The 25,468-nt window shown below is 41.1% G+C and overlaps 2 protein-coding genes across 2 annotated transcripts; one reads left to right on the top strand and one right to left on the bottom strand.

The window, feature by feature from the left end:
* The first annotated feature begins 365 nt into the window (after window positions 1-365).
* LOC118111882 (D(1) dopamine receptor) lies at window positions 366-4,670 on the top strand. The gene is made up of 2 exons (XM_035160645.2): window positions 366-833; window positions 1,135-4,670. The coding sequence occupies exon 2, from the start codon at window positions 1,486-1,488 to the stop codon at window positions 2,602-2,604; it is 1,119 nt and encodes a 372-aa protein (XP_035016536.1). The 5' UTR covers window positions 366-833; window positions 1,135-1,485; the 3' UTR covers window positions 2,605-4,670.
* Window positions 4,671-14,627: 9,957 nt separating this feature from the next.
* Window positions 14,628-19,817, bottom strand: LOC118111804 (homeobox protein MSX-2). Its single transcript, XM_035160515.2, has 2 exons — window positions 19,357-19,817; window positions 14,628-18,677 (listed from the first exon to the last, which is right to left on the bottom strand). The coding sequence occupies exons 1-2, from the start codon at window positions 19,643-19,645 to the stop codon at window positions 18,229-18,231; spliced, it is 738 nt and encodes a 245-aa protein (XP_035016406.1). The 5' UTR covers window positions 19,646-19,817; the 3' UTR covers window positions 14,628-18,228.
* Between the last annotated feature and the right edge of the window lie 5,651 nt (window positions 19,818-25,468).

Raw genomic sequence — 25,468 nt, 5'->3', positions numbered from 1 at the left:
TCTGCACATGAAAACAAACAGCGCTTATGGATGAAGAATGAGAGTGTTTGTTCTAATCTCCTGTACTGGGCGTAAACCTGTCTTCTTATTCAATATCTATTTCTTTTATTTAAATATATTCCTGAACATAAGTGAGACCTGAACATAAGTGAATCCATCTTTATTTCCCTCTCCTGACGCAATTGTTCTTCTTCTCCATTAGGTGGCCTCATTAACCCACTTCCCTGCGTGTTTGGCCCTTGCACTGATTCAGTTTTATAACCAGCATCTTAATTTCATCGAACTAAAAGTGAAGATTTTATAAGGTCAAATTTAAGAGAAATCCCCGCTGATGACAGGCGGGTGTACATGGAACTGTGGCATTTTCCAACCTCTACTCTCTGCGTAAGAGGCTGACGATCATGCTGTGCGTAAAGCAGTGTGGGAGAAGTGGTCGTCTGGGGGCTACACTCACATGCTCTCACCACTTCTTCTTTTTTGACCTCTTGAATGGAGCATAACGTCAGAGCGCCGGTTCATTGTGACACTGTGAGCCGACGGAGCGCACGGTCTCCGGCCGCAGACGCGCACTGAGGCTGCAAGAGGACGCAGCGGGAGCGGTGATGGCTGAGTGACATTTGAATCCTCCTGTTTGTATTATTTATCCGTGCACAGCAGTCAGCGATGTGCAGCCCGTCGAGGACAGAGTCGGACTGCTCTTGGGTCTTGTTTCTGTCGAACATGGAGCCTGGAGTGCCCTTTGGACAGACTTTGCGCTGTGAAGTTGTTACTGTATGGAGGCGATCGGACATTTATTTTGAAATAATACACCAGGCTTCAGCTGTGAGTAAGAGGTGAGTTTGATGATGATGATTAAAATAGCCACTAACTGCATTTAAGGCGTGTAATGAAAATCAGAAGGCGTGACACTTGATTAGAGGCATGTCTAAATAATTACAATGTGCCCATGGGAAAATCCTGCTCTGACAGTAATAGACAATACGGTATTTTAAAAAGGATCATGGTCACTACACAATATAATCGGCTTTAAAAGTGGCCTATGCATATCAGGTCTTACATAAACAAGAAATTACAATAAAAATGATAAGGGTAACCCTTACCCTATTTTAACACATTTCTTTCTTTAATCCACAGAGCTGCTGTTGGCTTTAAATAGCAGTAACCTCAAATTACAGCTGTTTGGGACCTACAAACAGGGCAGAAAGGGGAGCTACTGAGACACTGAGGAATTAAGTTACTGCTACCTCTTCAACACTGCAGCTCAAATGATGTCAGATCTAATTTACAATGTCAGGGGCCAAATGTCCAACCCAGGATGCGTTTGCCTCAAACATCTAATCTTTCAGCATGCATCGTGCAGAGATGGAGATTTTTGTGCGAGGCTGCAGCACTGGAGCCTTCTAGATTGTAATCCAGTGGTTATAATGTAGCACAACTCCTCAGTATGACTTGAAGGAACTCTCGCCAACCTGCACATGTTCAGGGATGGATCTCACGAACTTTACAACGGTCATCGACAGTGGGTTTTTGGATGAGGCACCATCAAGCCGCGTCCTAACTGGCTGCTTCCTCTCGCTGCTCATCCTCACCACCTTGCTTGGAAACATTCTAGTTTGTGCGGCTGTCACCAAATTTCGACACCTTCGCACAAAAGTGACCAACTTTTTTGTGATCTCCCTGGCTGTGTCAGACCTCTTGGTTGCCATCTTGGTGATGCCGTGGAAGGCGGTGACAGAAATTGCTGGGTTCTGGCCATTTGGCTCCTTTTGTGACACCTGGGTGGCTTTTGACATTATGTGCTCCACAGCGTCCATTTTGAACCTTTGTGTGATAAGCTTGGACCGGTACTGGGCCATCTCTAGCCCCTTTCGCTATGAAAGGAAGATGACACCCAGAGTCGCCTATGTGATGATAAGTGTAGCCTGGACGCTGTCTGTCCTCATTTCCTTCATCCCAGTGCAGCTCAACTGGCACAAGGCCCAAACTAAATCTCACAGAGCTCTCACTGGGTCGTCTGGCTCTTCAGGTTTAAATGCTACAACTTACCACAGCCCGGAGAACTGTGACTCGAGCCTTAACAGGACCTACGCCATCTCAACGTCCTTGATAAGCTTTTACATTCCTGTCGCCATAATGGTGGCAACATACACCCAGATCTACCGAATTGCCCACAGACAAATTAGGAGGATATCTGCCCTGGAGCGAGCAGCTGAAAGTGCCAAAAACAGACATGATAGCATGGGTGGAGGATCCAGCATCGCAGAGTCCGAGAGCTCATTCAAAATGACATTCAAGAGGGAGACCAAGGTGCTGAAGACTTTGTCGGTCATCATGGGGGTGTTTGTGTGCTGCTGGCTTCCGTTCTTCATCCTGAATTGCATGGTGCCCTTCTGCGAGCAGTCGAGTGGAGGGGAGGCTTTCCCCTGCATCAGCCCCACCACGTTTGATGTGTTCGTGTGGTTCGGCTGGGCTAATTCCTCCCTCAACCCCATCATCTACGCCTTCAATGCAGATTTCCGCAAGGCCTTTTCCATCCTGCTGGGCTGCCACAGACTGTATCCAGGAGGCCACAATATAGAGACGGTCAGTCTAAACAAGAAATGACTCATGACTCTCTCACAGCACTGACTCATCCTTAATGCTAAGAGTCCAAGCATTCCTGTTGAGGCCGGTCTGATCAACTTCAAACGAGGACACTGCTCTCTGTGCTAACTCTTTGTGTGACTGAAGGATACAGTGACCCTCTATGTACCCGTGTTTGCATTAGGCGAGAAGCCCACCTGTGTGCAGACATTCAGACTGAGCTTTCCATGTTCATTATGGTCGCTACACCGTCTTCAAATTGTAGAAGCTCCAGGAAGAGCAGAGGGGATTTGGGGTATTGAGATTAAGACTCTCTGCTGTTGCGCCAGGGAGCACAGCGGTGCTGACATGCCTCTGGGATAGATAATCCCATGACTGGGCTGCACACTCCCTAATGCTGTCAGACACTGCTCTCTTCAATACCATCACACACACGTACCCAAACACAAACACTGTCAAAACATGCCCCTCTAAATACAGTGTAGTTGCAGCACTCAGCATGAACACTACGACAAATTATACGACAGCACCCAGAAATATTTGTAATCATTTTGTTAACATCCGGGGCTCTGCAAGGGTTCCTTTGGTAAAGCATCAAACCAAATCCTATTTTCACAGAGAGGAACATGTAGGGTAAATTCCATCCACAAGCAACTGTTATTTATGTCTCAGAGTTGTTATTTATATATCATCAAAATGAGATGATATCAGTATAACTTTAAATTAACTGTCCTCAACAGACTTAATTTTTTTCACTGCTTGAAAGTGTTTTATGGATGAGTTTCTCATATTACGTTGTGTCCTGTAATTTTCATAGACAACAGCTGATTACCTCTACTACGGAATAGACAAAGACCAAAACAAGTTTTCCCTGACTTATGGTGTCTTTGACTGTAAACTTTGTTTAGAGGCTGAGGCAGAATTGTAATTGAATTTCGTTTGAGTAAATCCATTTATATTTGATTTTTAAAGTAAATTAGTAAAGGATAATGCTGGATTATTACACATTGGGTCATATTTTTATAGGTTTGGTTATCATTCCTATTATCATTTTACTCCCCAAGCTAATCACAGAAGAAATCTGGGAAATACTGACATCACCACAATAAGATCAAACAAAGTAGTACAAGCAGCCAGACCATAAGACAAGTCGTAAACCAACAGTTTAGGCAGGATTATTGAAGCCACTTTATTTAGGGAAAAACTGAGAGAGAGCACATCAAATATTTATCACAAATAATCCTTGACTGCGAAAGGAAAAAATGAAATACAAACTAATTTCGTTGAATGAATTCTTAACGAACGGTTTGTTCAAGCATTTCCATCAGTTGCTTTTATTTTGTTAGTTTGAAACCTGGGATCCCGATTGTCTGACTGCTGGTACCTCATCTTGTGAGTTGTATTTTCTTTTAGTGATGTCATGTGTTCCAAGGTCCCAGGTCTAATATAAAGTTGTAACATTGAGGACAATATGCTGCCTCATAGTGACAAGTCTCCAGGAAATCACTTCACCTGGTCAAGGAAATCTTCCCACAAAACAAATTATCTTAAAATCACAACTTACTGTTTTTATACTTCAACCAATTGAGACATGTTCATTAGTAAACTTTAGAGGTGCTGCTACATTTTTATCAAACCTTTTGACAGAGCAAGCCGAAGCTAATGTGAAGCTAATCACTGGTATCAAACTTCTCATCTAACTCTGTAATATCATCAAATGTCTGTTGAAACCCTGAAAAGAAGACCCAGGAATGATCCTCTAAAGACAAGTATTGTCGTGGAATGTGACCAAGAAGCAAGGACATCATTATCAACCATTACCTCTGATTTGGTTTGTACTGTATTTTGTTTGAGGTACTGACTCACTCTATCTGGTATAGCTACAGTGAGCATTAATGACATAAACAAAAGATGGCGTGTGTACGTGACTGTAAACAATCTCTTTAGAGTATTCAGTTGTTATAGAGGTGTGGCCAGTGCATTCATCTTGTTATATTATTTTCATAACAACTTCAGATGACAGTATGTGCTTCAGCCATGTTGAAATATCTCAGTGGACAGCTTAATAAAAGTGTACTTGTCCAGTTTCATGAAGTCCACTGTTTTGTGTGTGTGTGTGTGTGTGTGTGTGTGTGTGTGTGTGTATGTGTGTGCGTGCGTGTATGACTGTGCAGCTTTGACCTCCACACATCAAACTTCCTCAAGCACATTTCACACCAGAATCTAAAGGGTAAAACCCGATAGGACCAGCTGAGTCTCACATTCAAAATTTCACTCTCACAAAACTCTGGTGTTCACGTGTGTGTGTGTGCTCAGTCTGGTTATGTATTACCATCATTAGCAAAGTGAAAGGCCCAGTCTGTGGTGAATAGCCTGGTACAATAAAATAGAGCAGCCACTGTGACACCTCTTCATTCCCACTGCTTTTACATTACATTACATTTCATTTAGCTGACGCTTTTATCCGAAGCGACATTACAATAAGTGCATTCAACCATGAGGGTACAAACCCAGAACAACAAGAATCAAGTAACTGCTGGTTTTGTGTCTTTTATTCGTTGGATTAAAGATGTTTTTAGACCCTTAAATAATTGATGTATTTTGGGTCATAACTGAAACAGTGAGACAGAGGTGACTGTAAGTTTCAGTTTTCAAGGGTTTAGAAACTTTTTCAACATGAAGATTTCACCTGTCACATAAATGTACACACCCTCATGTATTCAGATTGAGAGAAGGAGCTTGAGGTAGTTGAAGTGTGACGCGAGAGCAGACAAGGATATGTCATGGATTTCATTTTAAGAGAAGCAGTTGAACATTCCCTCCCGGATCTGTCTTCTGTTTCTTAAATGATCAATGAAAATGTAAACTGATTTGACATCAGGCTTTTGCTTATTAAAGATAATGAATATCTCTGTCGACATGTCTGGTCTTCAGTGAGCATAAAAATCTGACTTTGATTCATGATAGCCAGGCGGACATTTTAGAGTGATTAGAACAGCAAGTCTCAAGGCGATTTAGAGGATGGATCTTTCAATCAAATTTACTTAATTCTCATGAGAAATATGACAAACTGTAAGTACTTTGACGATGACAATTTCTCTCCCTCTCTTTCTCTCTCTCACACACATACCCACACACAAACACAGTCACTCACAAGCACACAGGGTTGTCCTTTAAAGCCTGCTTTCTCTGGGCCCCGGACTGTCCTTGCCTCTGTGAAACCTCCTCAAGCGTGCCACGGGAAGGGAACAGCAATTAATTTGACTGACATCATTCAGAGTGATGGCTGAGGTGGCGACAAGACAGAGTTTATGTGTGGGTGAATGTGTGCTGTGTGTGTGCGTGTGTGTGTGTATGTGTGTGGTTCAGCGCAACTATCACCTGCTCCAGCGCCCAACACAAAGTCCCTGCAATGTCAACTGCATCCTCCGTAAACAATGACAATTTGTTTCCTTTCACCATCTTCTTTTTCTTTTTCTTTTCTCCCAGTAGGGCTGCGGGGATTCTCAAAGCGATACTGTCTCTCTTGATTGGCACATCGAAACAGTGATGTTAGACATGGCAACTTCAGATGATGCTAATGACTGGCCCTGGGGAAACGATTTACTGAGACAGGGAGAGATAAAGAAAAGGGGCAAGGAGAACGATAGAGTCTTATGTAAGTATCAAGCAACGGCAACTTAAAAAAATAAGAGTCTCAAAGGGATGTTCTGTAAATATCACCAAAGTCAGACTGCTGCCACTTCTCCCATGAAGCGCCCTCTGTGGTCACATGTCCAGAGGCCCACCTGGACATGTGAAAGTTAATGTAGTTAATCCTTTCCTTCTGACCCTGTCCCTACATGTGGCATCTTTAGGGTTCAAAATACAACTAAACTGTTTGCAATAATCTGTATAGCTCTTCATTAAATACTGTATGTATTATTCACAAGCTATCATAATTGCTTTAGTGCCTAATGCATTTTTAATACTTCACACAACACGAGAATGGGCATAACTGAGAGTGAGCGTGTTGGTGACTGGTACTAGATCAAGTGCATCAACATGTTGACAGACACGGATGCACTTTGCATGATGAAAGATGCTGTTACGCTGTTGGTCTGTGTCTGGTCTCCTCTGCGAGGTGAACAGATGCTCTAGTCATTTTCCACAGATAGGAGTGGGATATCAACATGACAAGCACACAACTGGGCGCTACTGCCGCACACACTTCATCCTGTAAAGTCATCCATAGAAAATGTGTTAATTTCAGAGCTGCAGGAGTCTGTCTTTGTAAACCACGGAAGATGAGAAATTCCCAAAATCTGTAAAGACGAATCAGATTTCACCAGTCGGCTTTTTAATCCAGAGCTTCAAAAATAGATGCGTAAGCCCCTGCCGGAGACGGCCCTGCACATCTTTTGACCTTTAGTGTTCGTCCTTTGTGGCAAGCCCCCCCCCCCCCATTCCTCCTTGTGTTAGTCTTGCTCTTCATTCCCCTTTCTTATTACATCCCTCCTCTCTCTTTCTCCACCCGCGCTCTGTTTACTGTCTGCGCTGCGGGCCACTGGCAGTGCCCCGTTGCCATTCATCACTCCAACTGGCTCCAGTGGAGCTTCACTCATTTAATCAGGTTTTTCCTTTAATTACTCAACTATCTGTAAAAGACAGGAAGTGAGATTGAGTGAAAGCCAGGAATTATACTTGCATATGAAGGTAAAGTGGACGCAACAGGCTTCTAAATGACAAGAGCACTGCAGCTGTTCAGTAAACATCTCCATTAATCCACTTATCTAACTAGCACTTTCACATTTCACTTCACTCTCTCTTTTATATTCAAAACCCACTGCCTCTTTATTTGTTCTGTTTTATTTCTGGCTTCTTAATATATCTGCAAATCTGCTTGTATATTGCCTAAATCATACTGTGTCATGGAGTGACCTCTACTGGAGATGAGCCAAACATGGAGATGAGTTGACCTGGGTCAGATCAAATCCCGCACAGAAATAGAGACAGATTTTATAAGTCATATATCTATTTATAATTTCTAATATCGTCCTCATCCTATTACAGACGGTCACAGAGGCAGAGTTAAAAAATAATAAGTGAATCCTGTTAGATGAGCAATAATCCAGGTCAGTGAAAGCAGATCAAATTATACAATGAATATTAAGCTGGGTGCAAATGAGGCCTGCTGATGAAGAGGGCTGATGTCCACTCGAGCAACGCTCCGCAGCTTAGCTGGAGAGAGGTGCTGTCTGAGAGAGACGGCTCTGAGCGGAGATCATGCTGGTAATGATGCCAGTGTTGATGCTCATGCTGGTAGGATGCCCCATGGGTGAATTGTGACGATGCTAATGCTAATCAGCTAGCTTGTGGGAGGGGTGCAGATGTGTCTCATCTTTTTAAAAGAGTACAACATGGGCACCAGGAACTGACATCATCTACATTTCTCCTGACCAGAGCTGTTGCCCAATCACATTCCACATTCTGCCCTACAGTCCATATGAACTCCCCCATCTTGTGGCGTTAACAACCTTGGACCTCAGAATTTTCTGAAATCTTGATTTCCTCGAACTGTGACAGGAGGTTATGTTTACATTGCCATTTGTCTGTTAACAGGAATATGCAACCGACTTTACAGAAACTTAGTCGAAGGGAGGGGTATTGGCCAAGGAAGAACCCTGTAACTTTTGGAGCTGACTCAATTAATGGGGCGGATCAAGGGATTTTGTTACTTTCTTTATGAGGTATGCTGTTTTTCCACATTTTTGTGAATTTCTCAAGAAATAATGATGAAAAAAGCAGGTATACTAAGCGGGCTTATATCTATGAGTGTGTACAATTTCTTGTAGCCTGTTTGAATATATGGGGCCTTGGCAGAGATATATGCTCTACTGGGTGTCTTTTTTTTATTTGAAATTTCATTACAATATACGACTGAGAAAAGGTTGATATTCCCAAGGACCTCATCTTCGTCCTCTGTCATTGTGCCTTTGTATTTATTACATTTACTAGAGCTGCTAGTTTGCAAATTTTTTATCCTCTATGGTTTCTAGACGCTGACAGGAAGGCACCGGGTACACAACTTTATACAACAACATGTGCTCATAAGTTCCATTTGAAGGCAGCATTAAAGGTGTTTGTATATAGTGACAAAATCAAAGATGCAAAGGGTTACTCGTCTTGAGGACTACACATAGTGAACGAGTTGTAAAAACATAACCCTGATAATGTCGATTCAAAAACGCTTTGTATGACGCCAAAGTTTGTAGTTGGAGTTAATGTCTGGACATCTCATCCATTGCTTTCTTCATTTAATCTGTTTCTTGTGAGTTCGCTGACAATATAATCACTGGAGTTCACCTTTCAGAAAAACATGGCTACTGTGCTCTATCTTTATGTGTGCTAGATTCACATTTTTGTGGAGGAAACCTCTTATTAAAATGTATTTTGCAGGAATAAGAGAACAGAGAGGAAATGGAGAGGGAGAGTAAACAATAACTACAACTACTGCTGGAAACCATTGCATATTTTTTAGGTTCTGCTCTGTGCATCCAAAAAGGGGATTAACAGAGTGAAAGGATAGTACAGAAGACCACTCAGCAACAGACATCCCAGCCGAGCGATGACACAGTGACAAGCTGAACAAACATCCCCAACAGAGAGACAGAAAGAACAGGAAGGAGGGAGAAGAGAGAGGAGGGAGACAAGGACTGCGGATGCATGAGAGTTGAGAAAGAAACTGGGAGCAGACTTTGACAAGGTGCACAATAAGAAAACAGCTTCAAAGCACTTGTGGCCCTCTCTGTCCTTGAACGAATGAATAAAGACACAAAAACCTTTTATTTTCTGCTCATCTGTGTTGAATCAAATGATTTATGCTGAGTAGAGACCGAGGCAACAGACATGATCTTTTCTAATACTGCGGTGTCATGTACGGATGAAAGAAGAACGAGAGATGTCCAGAGGGGAGAGATCATGTTCAAATTCTGCTCTTTAAGCAGAAGATAAGTCAGGCTGAAAATTCAAAGGCAACAATCTGTGCTGTGAAAGTAAGGCTTCATAGTATATTCAATTCACGATTCAGTACTTTTAATTAGATTAGAAAGTTTATTTTCAACTTTTTGACTGGATTTACTTTTGACAAAAATGTTCAGAAGTGAAATTAAACAGATCACAGTTTCTTAAAGGCCAATAACTTTGGACTTAATAGGCTCAGGAAAGAAATCTTGACCAAATCTCGTGAAGTGATTAATTGTGTTGAGCAATTTTTTTTAGATCTTTTATAGTAGTAAAAGTAAAGAATATGTTTTCTGACAAAGTATTATATTTACTTTTTTTTTGCTGTTTTCAATTTTCAATTATATTTTAATATTTATGAAGCTATTATTATTTCTATTTGTAAGAGAACAAAGACGGTGATAACATTGGAATTCATGAAAATATTTAACCATAAATATTTATTAAATTAAATTAATAAAAAGCAATTTGACTCCAATCTCTTTCATTACTGCTGAAGCCAACGTGGCTCATTATGTTTTTTTCACCTAACCATACACGATGCAATAAATGAGTCATTACACTTGTAAAATTTATAAACAGAGGAAAAGACATGCACAGAGAGGAGAGACAGGACACCATCGTATATAACTCTGAAGGTCCAGGAATAGAAACACATCAAACATTCGTTGTTGCATCAAGAGGGAGCCGTGGCTGCACATTTGTGTTGGTTGACAATTCTATAGGAGGGTAGAGCAGACAGCAGACAATTTGGTCTATATAAGGAAGGCAGTTGCGAAGCAGGAGCACAGCGGGAGCTTCTTTACCCTCTAGAAAGTTCAGATGGAACCACACGAGGAATCCTGCTCACAGACGCACACATAAGAGACACAGCTGTGACATGTGACACAGCGACATTGGCTCCTTTCATTTGGTTGTAGACAATGAACTACATAAACTGTGAAATTGAGCATCCCATGCCGACCATGTGAAAAGTCAGCATGGTCGACAATGATATCACTGAGAGAGAAAGTCATGCAAGAAAGGACGGCTGACCGCTTTTCTGTGGTCTCCACCTGACAGGCAGATTTCATTACAGTTAAAAGTTGTTGAATAACCAACAACAGACCAGGAGAGGAGCCTGTGCAGCCATCTGTTCTCTACACTTTCATATAGCGGCTACATGACAGCAAATAAAGAATTGAGCTGAAAGAAAATCTCAATATTTACCAGCTGACCAAATGCTGCTGTAACCCATGCAACCTGCAGTAAGCTACCTTTGGGCTTACTGTGCATGTAACAGTAATATGACTCACATAAAACAAATCTCATTTCCCTGCTGCTCCTGCACATGGAGGTCAAACCTCAGGGTCAGCTGCAGAACGGTCTGCAGGCAGCTGGTAGGGGTTTGACGTGCCGCTCAAGGACACGACGGCACAGTGGATACTTAAGGCCTTGAACCCTTACACTGATGATCTATACCACTTGACGTGTTTAAGGACATTGTGTGAGAGGAGGGGTACACCCTGGACAGGTCGCCAGCATATCGCAGGGCCAACATACAGAGACAACAACCATTTACACTCACATTCACCCCTACAGTCAATTAAGAGTCTTCAACTAATCAAACCTAGATCCTCTTTTTTTTTTTTAATGCCTTTTATTTTGTATCATCATATGTTGCGTTTACAATTTGTTATGATGCCTTATATACATTATGTGAGGCACTTTGAATTGCCCTGTTGTTGAAATCTACGACACAAATAAACTTGCCTTGCCTTGTTGCATCGCCCTGCTGCCACATGAACCCCATTTGACAGCTCCAGAACAAGACAAGATAGGCTTTCCAGGAACGCTCATCCAGAAACTGGAGATTGGTAACGGACAGACTTCTCTTACGTTGTGTCTTATTCACAGACGCTGATGATCAGTGTGGGGACACTATATAGCACAATTGATCCACAGTGATTTAATGGGCTGATACAAGTCTACATCCTCCTTAGATATATCAAAAGCATAGATCATAGGTTCTGCTCTGTGCAAAATTTGGTATAAATAATGAGAATCAGCCTTTTTCTTTGTTTGAGATAATTCTATTACATTTTTCTTTAACATTTCTAAATTACACTGAGCATCTTTTTTGCATTATGTTCATAATAATCAGCCAGGCTCTAGTAAAATTGACGTCTCGCAATTTCATTCAAATTGCATTAACAGTTTTGCCTCTGGTTCACCTACTCACACAAACGAACACCAGTGGCATCAAGGTACCATGATCGATGCAGGTCTGATGCAGTTTGGGGTTCAGTGTCATGCCCCTGTTGGCCTGTGCACTCTAGTCTGAGAACTATTGTGTGTCTAGAATGTCGATTCATTTACTGATGTAGATTATCTCCAAAGTCAGTAAGAGTCATCCTCCGGGGCCAATGAGTGTCTTGGCCAAATTTCAATCAATCCATTAAAATATGTCAGTCTGGACCAAAACAATGGACTGATCAACCGAACAAAAAAAAAATGGTTACATAAAAGCCAACAAGGGTTTAAAGATACACGTTCAACTGTAACCCTTAAAAAATAAAGTCCTAAGGGTTTACATCAACACTGGGGAGACAAAGAGCAGGAGAGGAAGTGGAAAGATGTTTTTTCTGAGGGCTATGTTAATCTTCTTTAATTTTCCCATCTGGAAGTCTGTTCCCCTGCTTAGTCCTCATTTTATTCATCAGTAATTCAATATGTGACTAGACAGGGGGCCAAGCCTGTGTTGCTGAATTATATGTCATATAATTTGTCTTATAATAAAACATATTCACCATTATTGAATCTGTTAAATGTGTAATTTAATAATAATGGAAAATAAAATTAAGCTCAAACCACTTACAGTCTCTCATAATGTTTTACTGGGGGTCAAAATGACTTCTACATGCTGAACTCTGAAACTCACAGATGAACTTGAATGACACAGATGATGAGGCAGTAACAAAAATGGAAACATAACTCGGATTTCAGTGCTGGGATCATCTTGGATATACAATCTCGATCGCGTGTGTCTGTGCACATAAGTCTTTGTATTTCTGAGTATCTGGTGCATATCTCATGCAAGCGAGTGTGCACTTAAGTTACCAGAGAGTGTTGGAGGGCTCAGTCTCCTTCAGTACAATGGAGGCCATAGGGTAGATTGATGACTCATAAGATCTCAGGAGACTGAGCGGACACACAGATCTGTGAAGAGACACGGACAATGGTGAGAGCTGCAGATGGAGCCGCTCTGAAAAGGCTCGGACGGAGGGGTATAAACCTCCCACGGGGCAATGTATGGATGTCACTTTGAGACACTAATTCAGTTGACATTGGTGGGTCCTTGTTGGGAGAGTCACTTCAGAGCAAAATAAATAAAGGTCTAATCTAAAATTGATGGCTCTTTGCAGGCTTTATAAACGGAAGCAAAGAGGGCAGTACTGAATGTACAGGACCGTAAACAGTAACTAACATGAAACCTCACGCTGTTCTTTAACCTCAGAGGTCAACAGTGATGTTGAGTAAAACTTGTTCCTCTCAGGCTATCAATAGAGCATTGGGGCTCCACAGCAGCAGAGACATACAAACTTGTCAGTGTAGACAATGCTGGGCCAGGGCTCATGGGGCGAGAACAGTTTTGCAACCATAACACCCTTGGGCTTAAAAAAAAAGAAAAATCCATTGGGGGTTGAGAGTTGGAGAAAAGGGCCTGAAAAACAGACTGTAAGAGAGAAAGTGACTTAAAAGGTACATGTGTTTCAAGGCCTTAAATATTAGAAATAAAGCTTGTTCTCATTTTGTAGACTTCTTCCCTTGTTGCCATCAATGCCCCAGATCTACAAAAAAGACCCGGGAGGAAGTGCTCTGTCTTATAACCTCAAAGCCAAAGCTTTTAGGTGTGTCTTTATGTTTAAATGGGTCATGTTGTTTGATTGAAGGAAAAGTCTCTTGAAAACCAGCTGAAAGAACTAAACAAAAGGCAGAAACTGCTAGAGGTGGCATTACTCTGAGAATGGGGGACGAGGGCTGCCTCAGTGTGTGTGTTTGTGTGCGGTGTGTGTGTGTGTGTGTGTGTGTGTGTGTGTGTGTGTGTGTGTGTGTGTGTGTGTGTGTGTGTGTGTGTGTGTGTGTGTGTGTGTGTGTGTGTGTGTGTGTGTGTGTGTGTGGCAGTAAGATCAAATTCTCCAAGTAAGGAATCTGTCAACTCTTTACTACAGCTGAGCCTGGTGCCTCAGTTTGTCGCACTTTTCCCTCAACAATCAGCACACAAATCGAAATTAACAGCAAAGTAGTGAAGGTTGACTGTGTGCCTGGCTGCATTATGATCAATAATAGCATTCTATCTTTCATGCGACATGAAATACAAGGGGTCAGAACAAAACTGAGACAGTAGAGGAGGGAAAAAAGACATCCAGAGATTCAACACTTAAAAATCCATGGACAGCGACGGAAGATAGACCAGGGATTGTTCAGGGAAACACACCTGCTCCAGCCGCTTTGAAGACTAGATGAAAGCATGCCCTTTAATTACAGCACTTCGAACAACCCAAAGTCAATGCTTTTTACCTCTGTGGCCTGTGAGGTGTGTGGAGTTACTCTCACACAACCCCACCCCTCCTTTGTTTGTCATATCTCACATTACTGCCACCCTTGTGAGAAGTGATCCACAAATATGAGTGTATTTCTACGGTGCAATGAAGCGTGCACTGTATCTCAACTTGGTTCCTGCGTGCAGTTACATGGCGAAATGTTCCTCTGACTCTCAATTTTGCCTAACAGGGTGGGACAGGAGAGGAGCAGGGCAGTGAGGAATCCCGAACTAGCTCCTTTTTTCTGTGAACACGATGGCTCAGGCTGCTTTGTTTGGCTTTAAATGCATTTTTAACAGTTAAATGGATTCATGAATCATGTGCAGTCATGTTTAATGAAATGCCAGTCTGATAGAAGTAATTAGATGGCTGCTTATTATGAATATTGTGAATATTTATATAATATTTACTTATTCTGAAACAGAATTAATGTTATTCTCAATTTGAGTTGATGTAACACTGATTTGCAGTGATGCATGTGTAAGGACCCAAATGCTTCTGTCCCTGCAACACTGAATTCTAGAAATCCCCCGTCCCCCAAACTCATGCCATTTACCACCGGCACAACACGAAACAATTTAATCTTTTATTCACCACCAGGGCACTCATGATGAATTAAACATACATTATATAAGAGCTTGTGGATTCCTTATTAGATAACATGTAAACTTATATATGAGATGATACGTCATTACCTAAACAAAATGTGCAAAAAATATTTTTAATGCCAAGAATAAGTGAATTAATATGAGAGTAGTGTGAGGAGTTATGTTGTTGAAATTAGGGAACAGCAACAGTTGGGAAGCTGCTACACCTTGTGGATTAATGAAAGAACTGCATATCCTTAACATTGGGAACATCATTTATGAACTGTAATGTACATTTGTATGGCTATTCAGTTATTTCAGAAAGTAGGAGAGACAGACTAGTAACAATAAAGATATTATCTAGAGTTGTTACCAGGCGGCTGGCAGGAGAAACTCTGGAGACTGTGCGGAGCAACTGACATGGTCATTTGCGTTCTTACATACTGCCCCTCCGGATAATTTCAGGAAGATATCCGGAGTTAAGTTCATGTCTGAAAGCAACTTTTACTAAATTTAGTAAAGGAAATCTCTTGATTTGTCTCAGTCAGAATACTGAAAAATTATCTTTGAGAGCATTTTGGCATAGACTTTGTCTGAAGAGGGTGATTACTGCTATGAAAAATTCCTTCAGTGTAAATTGTTTGTATTTATATAGCGCTTTTTCTAGTCTTGATGATCACTCAAAGTGCTCACACATTCAGACAGTGCATCTATTCGCAGCACTTTTTTGTTCTACGAGGGGCAATTCAGGGTTCAGCTTCTTGCACAAGGACACTTCGGCATGCAGATGGGGAAGACTGGGGATCAAACTGCCAACCTTCTGGTTGGCAGACGAACGCTCTACCCCCTCAGCCACAGCCACCATATAGACATATGGACTTGTGAGTATTAATAAAACAGAGAGAACCTGTCCTTTGAGCCTCTGTGAGCTGTTTGGACAATTAACTCTCATGGCTGAGGACATAAGATTTGCATGATTAAAAACCTCCTTTAACCTCCGATTAGTTCCGTCTTTAAGTTCTTTAAATATTAAGAAATAATGTTATTCTTTCTCAAATTATTACTATTTTGTGTGATTTTTATTCATTTAATGTTTTATGTTTATGCATGAAGTCATTTTAAGACCCAAGCTCTTTTTGTTCAGGTCAGCCGTTCCACTTTTGGCTGTGATCACTTCTTCCACTTAAGTTTCACAATGCAAACATCTGCAACTGGAGGCCATGGCACAATCAAAGCTTTTAGAGGCCTCACTATCAGCGTAATGCTGGGTTTCATTTCAAAATGGAGGGAAGCAAATGGACTGTGAAATATGTGCTAATGGCGACAAGCTTTCTAAGTTTACAGAGGGAGATGGGGAGAGGAAGAGAGAGAGACCATATAATGCCTTGTTCTGTTATCACCAAGTCTACACGTGTAATTTCATAGTGTTGTAGAGTCAGAATTCAGAGACAAGGCCAATTAAACCACTGCCTGCAGAGGGACAGCCTGGTATAATGCTACGTTACAAAGTTCACTGAAAGTATACAATTTTAAAAATACAGCTCGCAGCACATGAATAAATCTCTACCTCTGTGATATCAAAAGGCAATATGCAATCAAGACAATGTAAGATGTGCTATTTGCAGAAAACATCATTTGACATCTTAAGAGGAAACTTGGCTGGATTAATTTTCATTAAAGAGTACCGCACCTCTTAACTCAGACCACCCTGTTTAACATCCACCCATGTGGTCTACAGTGGAGCCCAACTCTCCTCGGTATATGTGAGGTGCATACAGTAATATACCCTGCAATCTCATGTGTAAAGCTCTAAAGCAGATTAGTAGGTAATACTTCAGTCCAACTAATATGTTTTGATCCGTCATGTACGGCTCAACATGAAGAAATTCAACAAAAGTTTTAAAAAGATACCGACCGAAACATGCAAATGAAACTTGAAACTCTGATGTGTCATTTAATCATTTTCCTCAAATCAAATGATGCTTCACTGTTTAATTAAGACAAATTTGTCTTTTTTAAATTCAATGAATCACAGAGGAACTCCTTGTTAAGTAAGATTGCTGCACTCGTTAAGCCCAAATGATCTACTGCTGAGTGGTGTGGTCAAGTAATCAGCTTAGATCATGTAAAAACTCCCACAGAGGCAAGTTTTGCATCCTCTATAGGGCAATAAGGATTTATTGCAATAAGGATTTATTGCCCTATAGAGGATGCAAAACATGGAAGGAGCCAGAGGCACAGAAAATGTGATTTTTCAAGATGGAACTAAACATTTATTTCCAGAGTTAGAAATCCATCATGCTGCATTGGACTTTTTCATAGAATACATTCTAACCTGAAAGTAGGAAACAGAAACAGGAACACTTGAAAGAAGAGGGACAGAGTTTGTGTTATTAGTGATAATAGTCAAATTGATCCAAGTCAAAATGTCCGTTGTGAAAAGCATCTGTTTCAGACAGCAAGATCATGAGATCTCTTCTGAATTTACAAAGTGGGTTCACTGTCACCCAATCTGGCTGAGTTCACACCTCAGCGAGGAAGGAAAACCACCTCACCCATTACTTGAGGACTGCAGAGACATCCCAAATATGCCTGTTCTCCACAGAAGTTTATAGGTTTCCTGGAAACATTAGTGTTATAATTTCTAACCACCCTGAGCATTTGTGCAAAAATACACAGCACAGAGAACGGGGTGTGGTCCGCCATAGACAGCCACTTGGTGGATGAGCAGGACACAAGACGAAGCAGCTGGATGTCCGAAGGAGACGGGACACCAGACTAAGACAGCTGCAACACCCATTTAAAGGTTGTATATTACAGGACAAATGCATTTGAGAAAAGCTGGTTTTCACAGCGATCAACTACTAAGTACTTTATGTTTGCCACAAACAAGCAAGGAGAACAAAATAGAGGGTGAACTAAAAGCTTAATATCAAACAAAAAATATTAACTTTTTTAAAAAGTTGATATTTAACATGAAATATATGAATCTGAGGGTTATCATAAACTAATATGTGGCCAATACTTTGGCTTTTGTACAAGCATGCACTTCACTTGGCCAAACTGTCAATTCTACAACTACAATATTTTCTCAGAGGAGTTTATCTTCATTCAAAGTGAGAAATAATCATCCAGGACATACAAAAAGTAGACAATCAAAACTCTAGAATATAGGCAAACTGGTGTTTAGGACAATAATATGGTACATGTGGCCTGATCAATATTCCCTTCATTACCAGTGACCCGTGCTGAATCAGCATTGACAAACGTCAAAGAAAGATTGCTGGGTGCTGTTTCCTCGTCCATCCATAGTCTGTCTTAACAAAGGACATTTATATATTGTCCTTGATCAAGAAGCCTCAGCTCCAGTTTAGATCCTTTGCAGACAAGTCTCATAAGGTGTATGGCGTGATGCATGCTCATTTACCTCCATAAATATTCACAACATTTTGTTTGAATAATGCAGCTCGCCTTCAGGAGAGGTGGAAAATTCTGTATCCGACCTGTGAGGCGTACAAGGCCAGATGTGCAGCAGGGAGGACGGGGCTGCAGCTGTACGAGCAGCCCAGTCCGTAGAGCGCTGCTGAACGGGCCTGCATGTTAACACTGAGGGGGAAGGTTAAAGACGAGAAGCCTGGGTGCAGCAAAGTCTTGGGTCCAACACCAGCTGCTATTTTGAGTTTCTCCACCTCGGCCTCCTGAAGCCTCTTGGCCTTCGCACGTCGGTTCTGGAACCAGATCTTGACCTGGGTCTCAGACAGCGATAGTGAGGAGGAGAACTCGGCCCGCTCGGCGATGGACAGGTACTGCTTCTGACGAAACTTCCTCTCCAGGGCCAGGAGCTGCGTGGTGGTGAAGGGAGTGCGAGGCTTGCGGTTGGTTTTGTGCTTCCTCAAGGAGCACACTGGTGGACTGAGCTGCCCTAAAGGACATGAGAAAACAGTGAGGCTATAACTTGGTTGGACTAACAGAAAGGTTGATGGGTTTAATATCCAAGGCCTATAAGGCCTGAACCGATTAGTTGATTATTAAGTTATTCATTACTAACAAAAAAATGAACTGACAACACATTTGTTGTTAATATTGATTGATTTATCGAGAAAAATCCTGGTTTGCTGTTTCGCAAAATGTTTGTCTGCTACTGTTTTCCAATTTATATGGGAGTAAACTGATGGTATATGGGTTTGGGACAGCTAATGGAAAAATGGAATGAGTAAAAGATTCATTGAAAAATAATCCGGTTTAAAAATATGTCTCGTTTTTAATTTCCAAATACTATTGGCACAGCCACAAATAGAAGAAAACGAAAAAGTATTGAAAAGCATTTTTAAATGTATTTAAATTATATTATATTATTATTTGTTCTGCCTGTCTCTTTCCTTGTCTAAAAAAATAGCTGAGCATTGATACATATGACTTATATGGATATCTCCTTAAATTATTTATCAGCTATAAACTCGCTATATAACGGATTTCTTTCCTTCTTTGCTATTACTTTGATATCTAAAACGTGAGGGATAGTCCCCAAAGAAATAACGATCATATAAACCAATATTTAATAGCAAATCCGTTCTGATGAATAATTCAAGACAAACACTTACGGGGTGGTGTGGACATGTTAATGGAGCTGGATATCCAAGACGCCCCGTCCCCTTTCTCCGAGGGTTCGCTTTTGACAGATACTAAGTGTTGGTGGAACTCAGGCCCGATCTCCTGATCTTCATTAAAAGCGTCATTTCTCTTATCTCTGTCCGACGGCTTCCTGTCCGACATGAGCGCCTCCACGCTGAAGGGCAGACACGACACCTGCGCCCCGCGCCTCTTCAGCCGCGGTGGTTGTTCAGCCTCGACTGTGGGAAACTCGCCTCTCCAGTCCTCTGGCGAAGACATGCTTTTCTTCTTTTGACAAAACGATATCTGATCCCAATCCAGAAAACACACGCGGCGCTCACACGGAGAGAAACTCGGCTGTTACTTGTCCCTGGTTGTCTCAAAGTTGACAAAGTTGGAGCTGGAAAAACTTTGGGAGGCACTCGGGACTTTGAGCCAATGATGCGTCCTGATCCAGGGGTTGGGGGCGGACTTGTGATAGGACGCCGTGTTTGGGACGCTCTGAACGGGACTCCTGTGGGGCCACACCCCCAAGCAGACAGCAGGTCAGCCAGACATCACATCCATTTAGTGACAATTAGGAAAAGCAGTGAGACTGGTTCGTGAAGAAAGCTCACGAGGCTTTGTCATAATTACAGACGTCAACAGACCGAATGCTGACCAAATGTTTGACACTAAAAGCACAGGAAGATAGATTTGAAGTTCTGGATTAATGCATGAGAAAAGTTGACAAGACTCAGGCCTTGTATAGTGGGGGGGGAGAAATCCACTTATATATGCTTAACTCTTTCCCATCCTTCAATTAGGCTGGTGGATGAAAGGCATCAGTGGGACATCTGAAGAGCTGTGTTTCCACTTAACAAAAGCTGATAGAGCTCCTAATTCAAGCCCTGACTCGAACGACCTGACACACCAATTGTGGGAGAATCACAATGGTAATCAATGAGCATTACGGTGCTTTTAAAATTCAGACATCACTGTACGGCAAGCACACACTTAAATGTGAGAGTCAGTTGGGAGATAGATTATGGTTTTGGGCAGGCCTTAAAATGACTGTCATTACATTGTTATTATTAACACCTTGTAATTAGGTCTGTGGAATCCGGTTCTTTTAAGCAGGATTTAACGGTAATGAAGGAAAATTGCTACCTTCCTGAGGTGTGTGGCGCCCGCTGCGATTAGTCCCAGTCTCTGCTCTGCCGGTGGAGACAGAGGCGTCTCGTGCCTGTTTGAAGCTCATACCTGTAGGGCTCTAGAGTATTAGGAAACATCATGAGAAGTGGAAAAGCAGCTCTGCCCTTCCTAAACACTGCCTCCAACCACACACTGATGGGATTCATCACTGGAGCTAATGTAATGTCCTACACACCAGACAAAAAGGTGCATGCATGTCAAAACTCACAACAAAAGATGAACAGTGGAAGATTTAATGTCGTACTGAGTCAGAGTTCATTCAGGCAAAGAGAGACATGCACAGCTGCTGATGCAAAATGAAAGTGCTTATTGCATGCTATGTCCTATAGTCCAAGTTTGCTTCTACAGTACACTCTCCTGTCTGTTTCCTTTACTATGTGTGTGTCTCATTTAACAACAGATGCCCACACACACAAAGGCCACCTGTGAATTGACTGTCCAGAGCTCTGTGATCAGCCCTCGAGAGACTGTGTGCTCTCTGTAATCAGCAGGATTACAGTGGCATCATGGGCTCAACTCCCCAGTGCCTCAACATCGTTTGTCTTTACATAGTAACCAAAGAGTGTGCACGCAAACAAAAACGTACCTGAAAATAAAGACTTGAACATACATCAGTGTGATAAGAACTACCTAAAATGACAGAAAGCATCCATGTATTTATTTGATGTGTACTTTGACTTTTTAATTTGGTTCATGTCCTATCCACTAACATGGAGGAGATGGGCTTTATACTGTAGCCAGCCACTACAGGGCGATCCAGATGTTTTGGTTACACTTTTGAGGAGCAGTCATGTCTACGATCTATATTTACAGTCTTAGTAATTGACTTATTTTACTCACTTTTAAGTAGGATTCAAGACCATATCATCATGCATGCGTGCATATAATGTTCTAATTATACATGTTTTGCTCAATAACTAGAAAATAGGTATTAAATTATTACTCTAAAGTAGAACATAGGCTGTCAAGCATTTTACCACTGGGATAGGATATGAGAAATTCTATAAAAACTATATGTTGTGAAAAATATTGCTTTGCTTAAATTTGATTGTAATTCAAACTGGGTTACAGCAGTCTATCATCATTATTGTAGAATAACATTCTTATTAAAGTATATAATAAAAGTATTGACAAGATTGAGCATTAGCTAGTTTTGTTATTTGCAAATAACCAAAACTAGTCAGATTTTTAGATAATTTTAGGGTAATACAGCTGTGCAAAGGCAGCCCCCTATAATCTGCCACCAATGTAACATGTCTCTGTAGTCAACTGCATAACTGGGACCAATTAGCTCCCTGCTGTCCACCATCATGAGCGCTGAGACCGTTTCTGCTTGGTCTCTGGAGGAAGACACACAGGGAAAGTTAAATACAGAGCTGGTGCAAACCGACCATCCCACCAAAGGTTACACAGTCAATGTATGAATGGTGCAGAGCAGCAGTGGAACAGAGAGCTAACGTCCTCAGCTCACACTGATTGCCCCAAACACCAATTAGCACTCCTCTCTCTTCTGCTTCACTTCACCTGCATTAGCTCAGCTGGCAATAGTGTGGAGAATAACGCTCCACACACATGCACACATTTGCTATAAATAGTTATAATCATTAAAAACAGGTTTAAAAACATTTTTAAGTCTCACAGGGAGTAAGCTTGTTTTGTATGATTCTATCTATACCCTTCTCTTCAATGTCGTGCCTAAAATCGACCATAGACCGTATAAAGCTGGACAGTGTGTCTCCATGTCCTCCAATTATCCAGAAAGGAAACCAAAATATTTCAGATACGAATGCTGCCATCCTGCACATTTGGAGCCAAAGTCTTGACAGTAGTGACTGGGAGGATGGAGCTGCAGTAGCGGGATCCTGTTGATACACTACACGCGCTTGACCAATTGAGTCAATGAGTCAGGCTCAGCTGTCAATCGTGACATTTCGCCCCATTTTTATAGCATCAACTAACTAATTAAAACCAAACCTTTTGGAAAAATTACCATTTGAACATACAGTACATTGATGTAACTACAACTACATAATATGATATAATGTGTCGTTTTACTTTTGTTTACATTAATATGGAGGAGGTGGGATTCATGATCTATACTGCAGCCAGCCACCAGGTCGCAATTGAGATGCCTTGCCTGAGCTTTCATCTTTATATACAGTCTGTGGTGTCTTACACACCAAGTGAGTGAGGTTTGCATCTTCGACACGCAGCAACATGTTCAAGTCTGAGTTAAACACACAACTGCACACATCAACCCACAAACTCACTGTAGCCATCACAGACCAATCAAGACTGAATCAATTCTTCATCTGGAGACAGTCAAAATAAACTACTCGTTAAAAAAAAATTCAACTATTGTTTAATGCCATTGTAAGTACAGGGTAGGATGGATTACAGCAAAAAAGTCAAACGAGCTCTTAAGATGTTAGTCCCAATACGGAGGGGAGCTTGTTTGGGGTAAATCTTGGCCTTGATGCCTTCAAATGAGTCCTATGTTGTAAAGCTGACACCCACCACTCCCAAAACTACGTATTTACTGAAGCACTGTTTTTAGAGTGAGCTTTCTTACACAGCAGTCCTGCTTTTTATGTTGTATTAACATATACCATACCTGTCGACTAAAAAGCAGAAAAGAAATGCCATGATTTATCTTTGGGTTAATTCAATGTCACAGTTGGATCTCTGTCAGGGATTCATTGAGGGAACTGATGACGCTTATGTGAATATAGTTTTCATGTAAATGAAAATGGAGCAATAAGGTTTTAGCACAATTTAGAACGAAACTGTGGCAAACAAAAAAGTACCCTAATTATATAGACATATATTTTAGTTTAATAAGTAAGAATAAGTAATTCAGCAAAACATGGTAATTAAACACAACAGTAATGAATGGAGATGACATTGTGTATTGTGACTTGTGATAACAAAGGATTAACAAGCTTCAATCTGAGTGGATAATTAGCTTCTGGGATGCTATAATCAGATATGTTTTCTTATTACTGCTACTTCCGGTCCTTTCGTCAAAGTAATCATTGCGTCATGGTTCGTTGAGGGATCTTCCAGCACCTTTGTTGTTTCCACTGTTGTTTGTAGCGAGTGACTAATAACAAAAAATGCCAAAATGAATTGTACTAAATCTCTAACTGATGAAAGCACAGCATTAACACCTCCGTGTAACCACATCAATGATGCTAATGTACATGTGCTGCAGATTGTCTGGTGGCAAGTTAAACTTTTTAACTTTGAAAACAAACCACAAAATATTCTCAGTAATATTATCTTACAAGCGTATCATTATTATTCCACCTCAAAATGAGCTGCGGTCTCGTAAAAGTTCCACAGTGCATCTTCAGACCACATGAACAATTGTGAAATATTAGTCAGCACCATCTACAGGGAGTGTGATTGACGTGTTTGTGGGCTCCTCCAGGCAGAGTGATTACACTGTTGATCCACGGGTAAAACATCACCTTCACAAAATTATGCTGCCACTCTTATTATGGCCTCTGAAGATGATTTGATGAATGGCAGAGGTCATTCAAAGCCAGAACATATTCAAATATCAATCTAATAATAACTAAAATTGCAAGTATATGTGCCCCAGTCAGAAAAAGATTTATTGGTGGTTAATAACATTGTGTCATTTTAGTGATTTACCATTTGAGGTTTCCAGTGGATTCAATTATAGGTTGTTTATGTAAAGGTACATGTTGCTACACAACAATAAACATGTTGATTCATAAAGAGAGACCTTTATGGCAAGGACAGATTACAGATTAACGAGATCAAGAGTCTACAGTCGTGTTAACGGCTCTGTGAGATTTAGGCACAACGGCTTTGAGCTTAAGTCTAACATAACCATGCTATAATATGCTCACATAAATAATGAAAGGTAAATCCAGGTGCCTGTTTATAATTTGTTCTGTGTATTTTGCTCTGGGATTAGACTTGTGTAGAGATTGTTGTTCTGAAAAATTGTACAAAAAATGAAACTGAATGATTCTGAATCATCAGTGTAACTGTGAACCAGGACTTAAAATTTAGCTGAGGGTGTGACTGAGTAAAAAACCTGGAAAGTTATGAATATCTTAGCTTATTTTGATCTCAGCTGAAAGGAGTTTAGCATTCAACAAAAAATCTGTTTGTCCTTCCGGAGTGCATCGTCAGCTCGGAAATCTTCTGACATTACAGTGTCCTGTTTCTCACACTCATCTAAGTCAGGAAGTGGTAAAGTAGGTGTTAAAATAGAAAACGAAAAAGAGACGCACAAGCACCACCAAACTCTTGACTAGGATGCCAAAATTGTACTAAACCAAACATGCAATCTAACCTGAGAAAGCTGCTAAGCGTCCACACAGGGGATTTGCATTATTGAGTTGCAACAACATCCGTGAAATTATGTAAACATGAATTCGAAGGTCAGCCCAAACAATATTTAATCTGCAACTTATATTTGCTTCATATTACATTTTAAAGCTTAACGTCTTTTATTCATTTCTCCAACACATCTCCCATTTCTGCTGACTGTGCTACTTCCTGAACTGGTTCAGAACAACAAAAACAGCTGTTTTTAAACTGCCTAACATCCCGGGGCCTCCTCCGCCAAGTAAACAATGCAGCAAACCGCCGCTCTACAGGCTCAGCAGTCTGAAGGTACAGTCGCCACAGTCTCCTTTCAGACCACAGCTCTGATTAAAAGACCTGTTTAACTGCTAATCACCACGACAACAGTCATTTATCCTCAACGCTATAAAAACACTCACAATAAATTGCCTGTTTACTTGTTCAAAACAACCAGATCTATTTGCTGCACAGTAAATCAACCCATGAACTTGATGATTTGTTTCTGATGCAGAGTTAAAGCGTCATTAATTTTCTGAAAAGCTGAATATAATTACATTACTC

The sequence above is a fragment of the Hippoglossus stenolepis genome, chromosome 7, assembly GCF_022539355.2.
Source record: "Hippoglossus stenolepis isolate QCI-W04-F060 chromosome 7, HSTE1.2, whole genome shotgun sequence".
In the NCBI taxonomy this organism is placed as follows: domain Eukaryota; kingdom Metazoa; phylum Chordata; class Actinopteri; order Pleuronectiformes; family Pleuronectidae; genus Hippoglossus; species Hippoglossus stenolepis.
This window is presented reverse-complemented; position numbering and strand designations above follow the sequence as displayed.

What these genes read in the sequence shown, in the direction of transcription:
- LOC118111882 (XM_035160645.2), top strand. Translation starts at nt 1,486, where the DNA reads ATGGATCTCACGAACTTTACAACGGTCATCGACAGTGGGTTTTTGGAT.
- LOC118111804 (XM_035160515.2), bottom strand. Translation starts at nt 19,645, where the DNA reads ATGTCTTCGCCAGAGGACTGGAGAGGCGAGTTTCCCACAGTCGAGGCT. An exon ending in TAACATGTCCACACCACCCC is followed by an intron (nt 18,678 to 19,356) that starts GTAAGTGTTTGT and finishes CATGTCCTTTAG; the next exon opens with GGCAGCTCAGTCCACCAGTG.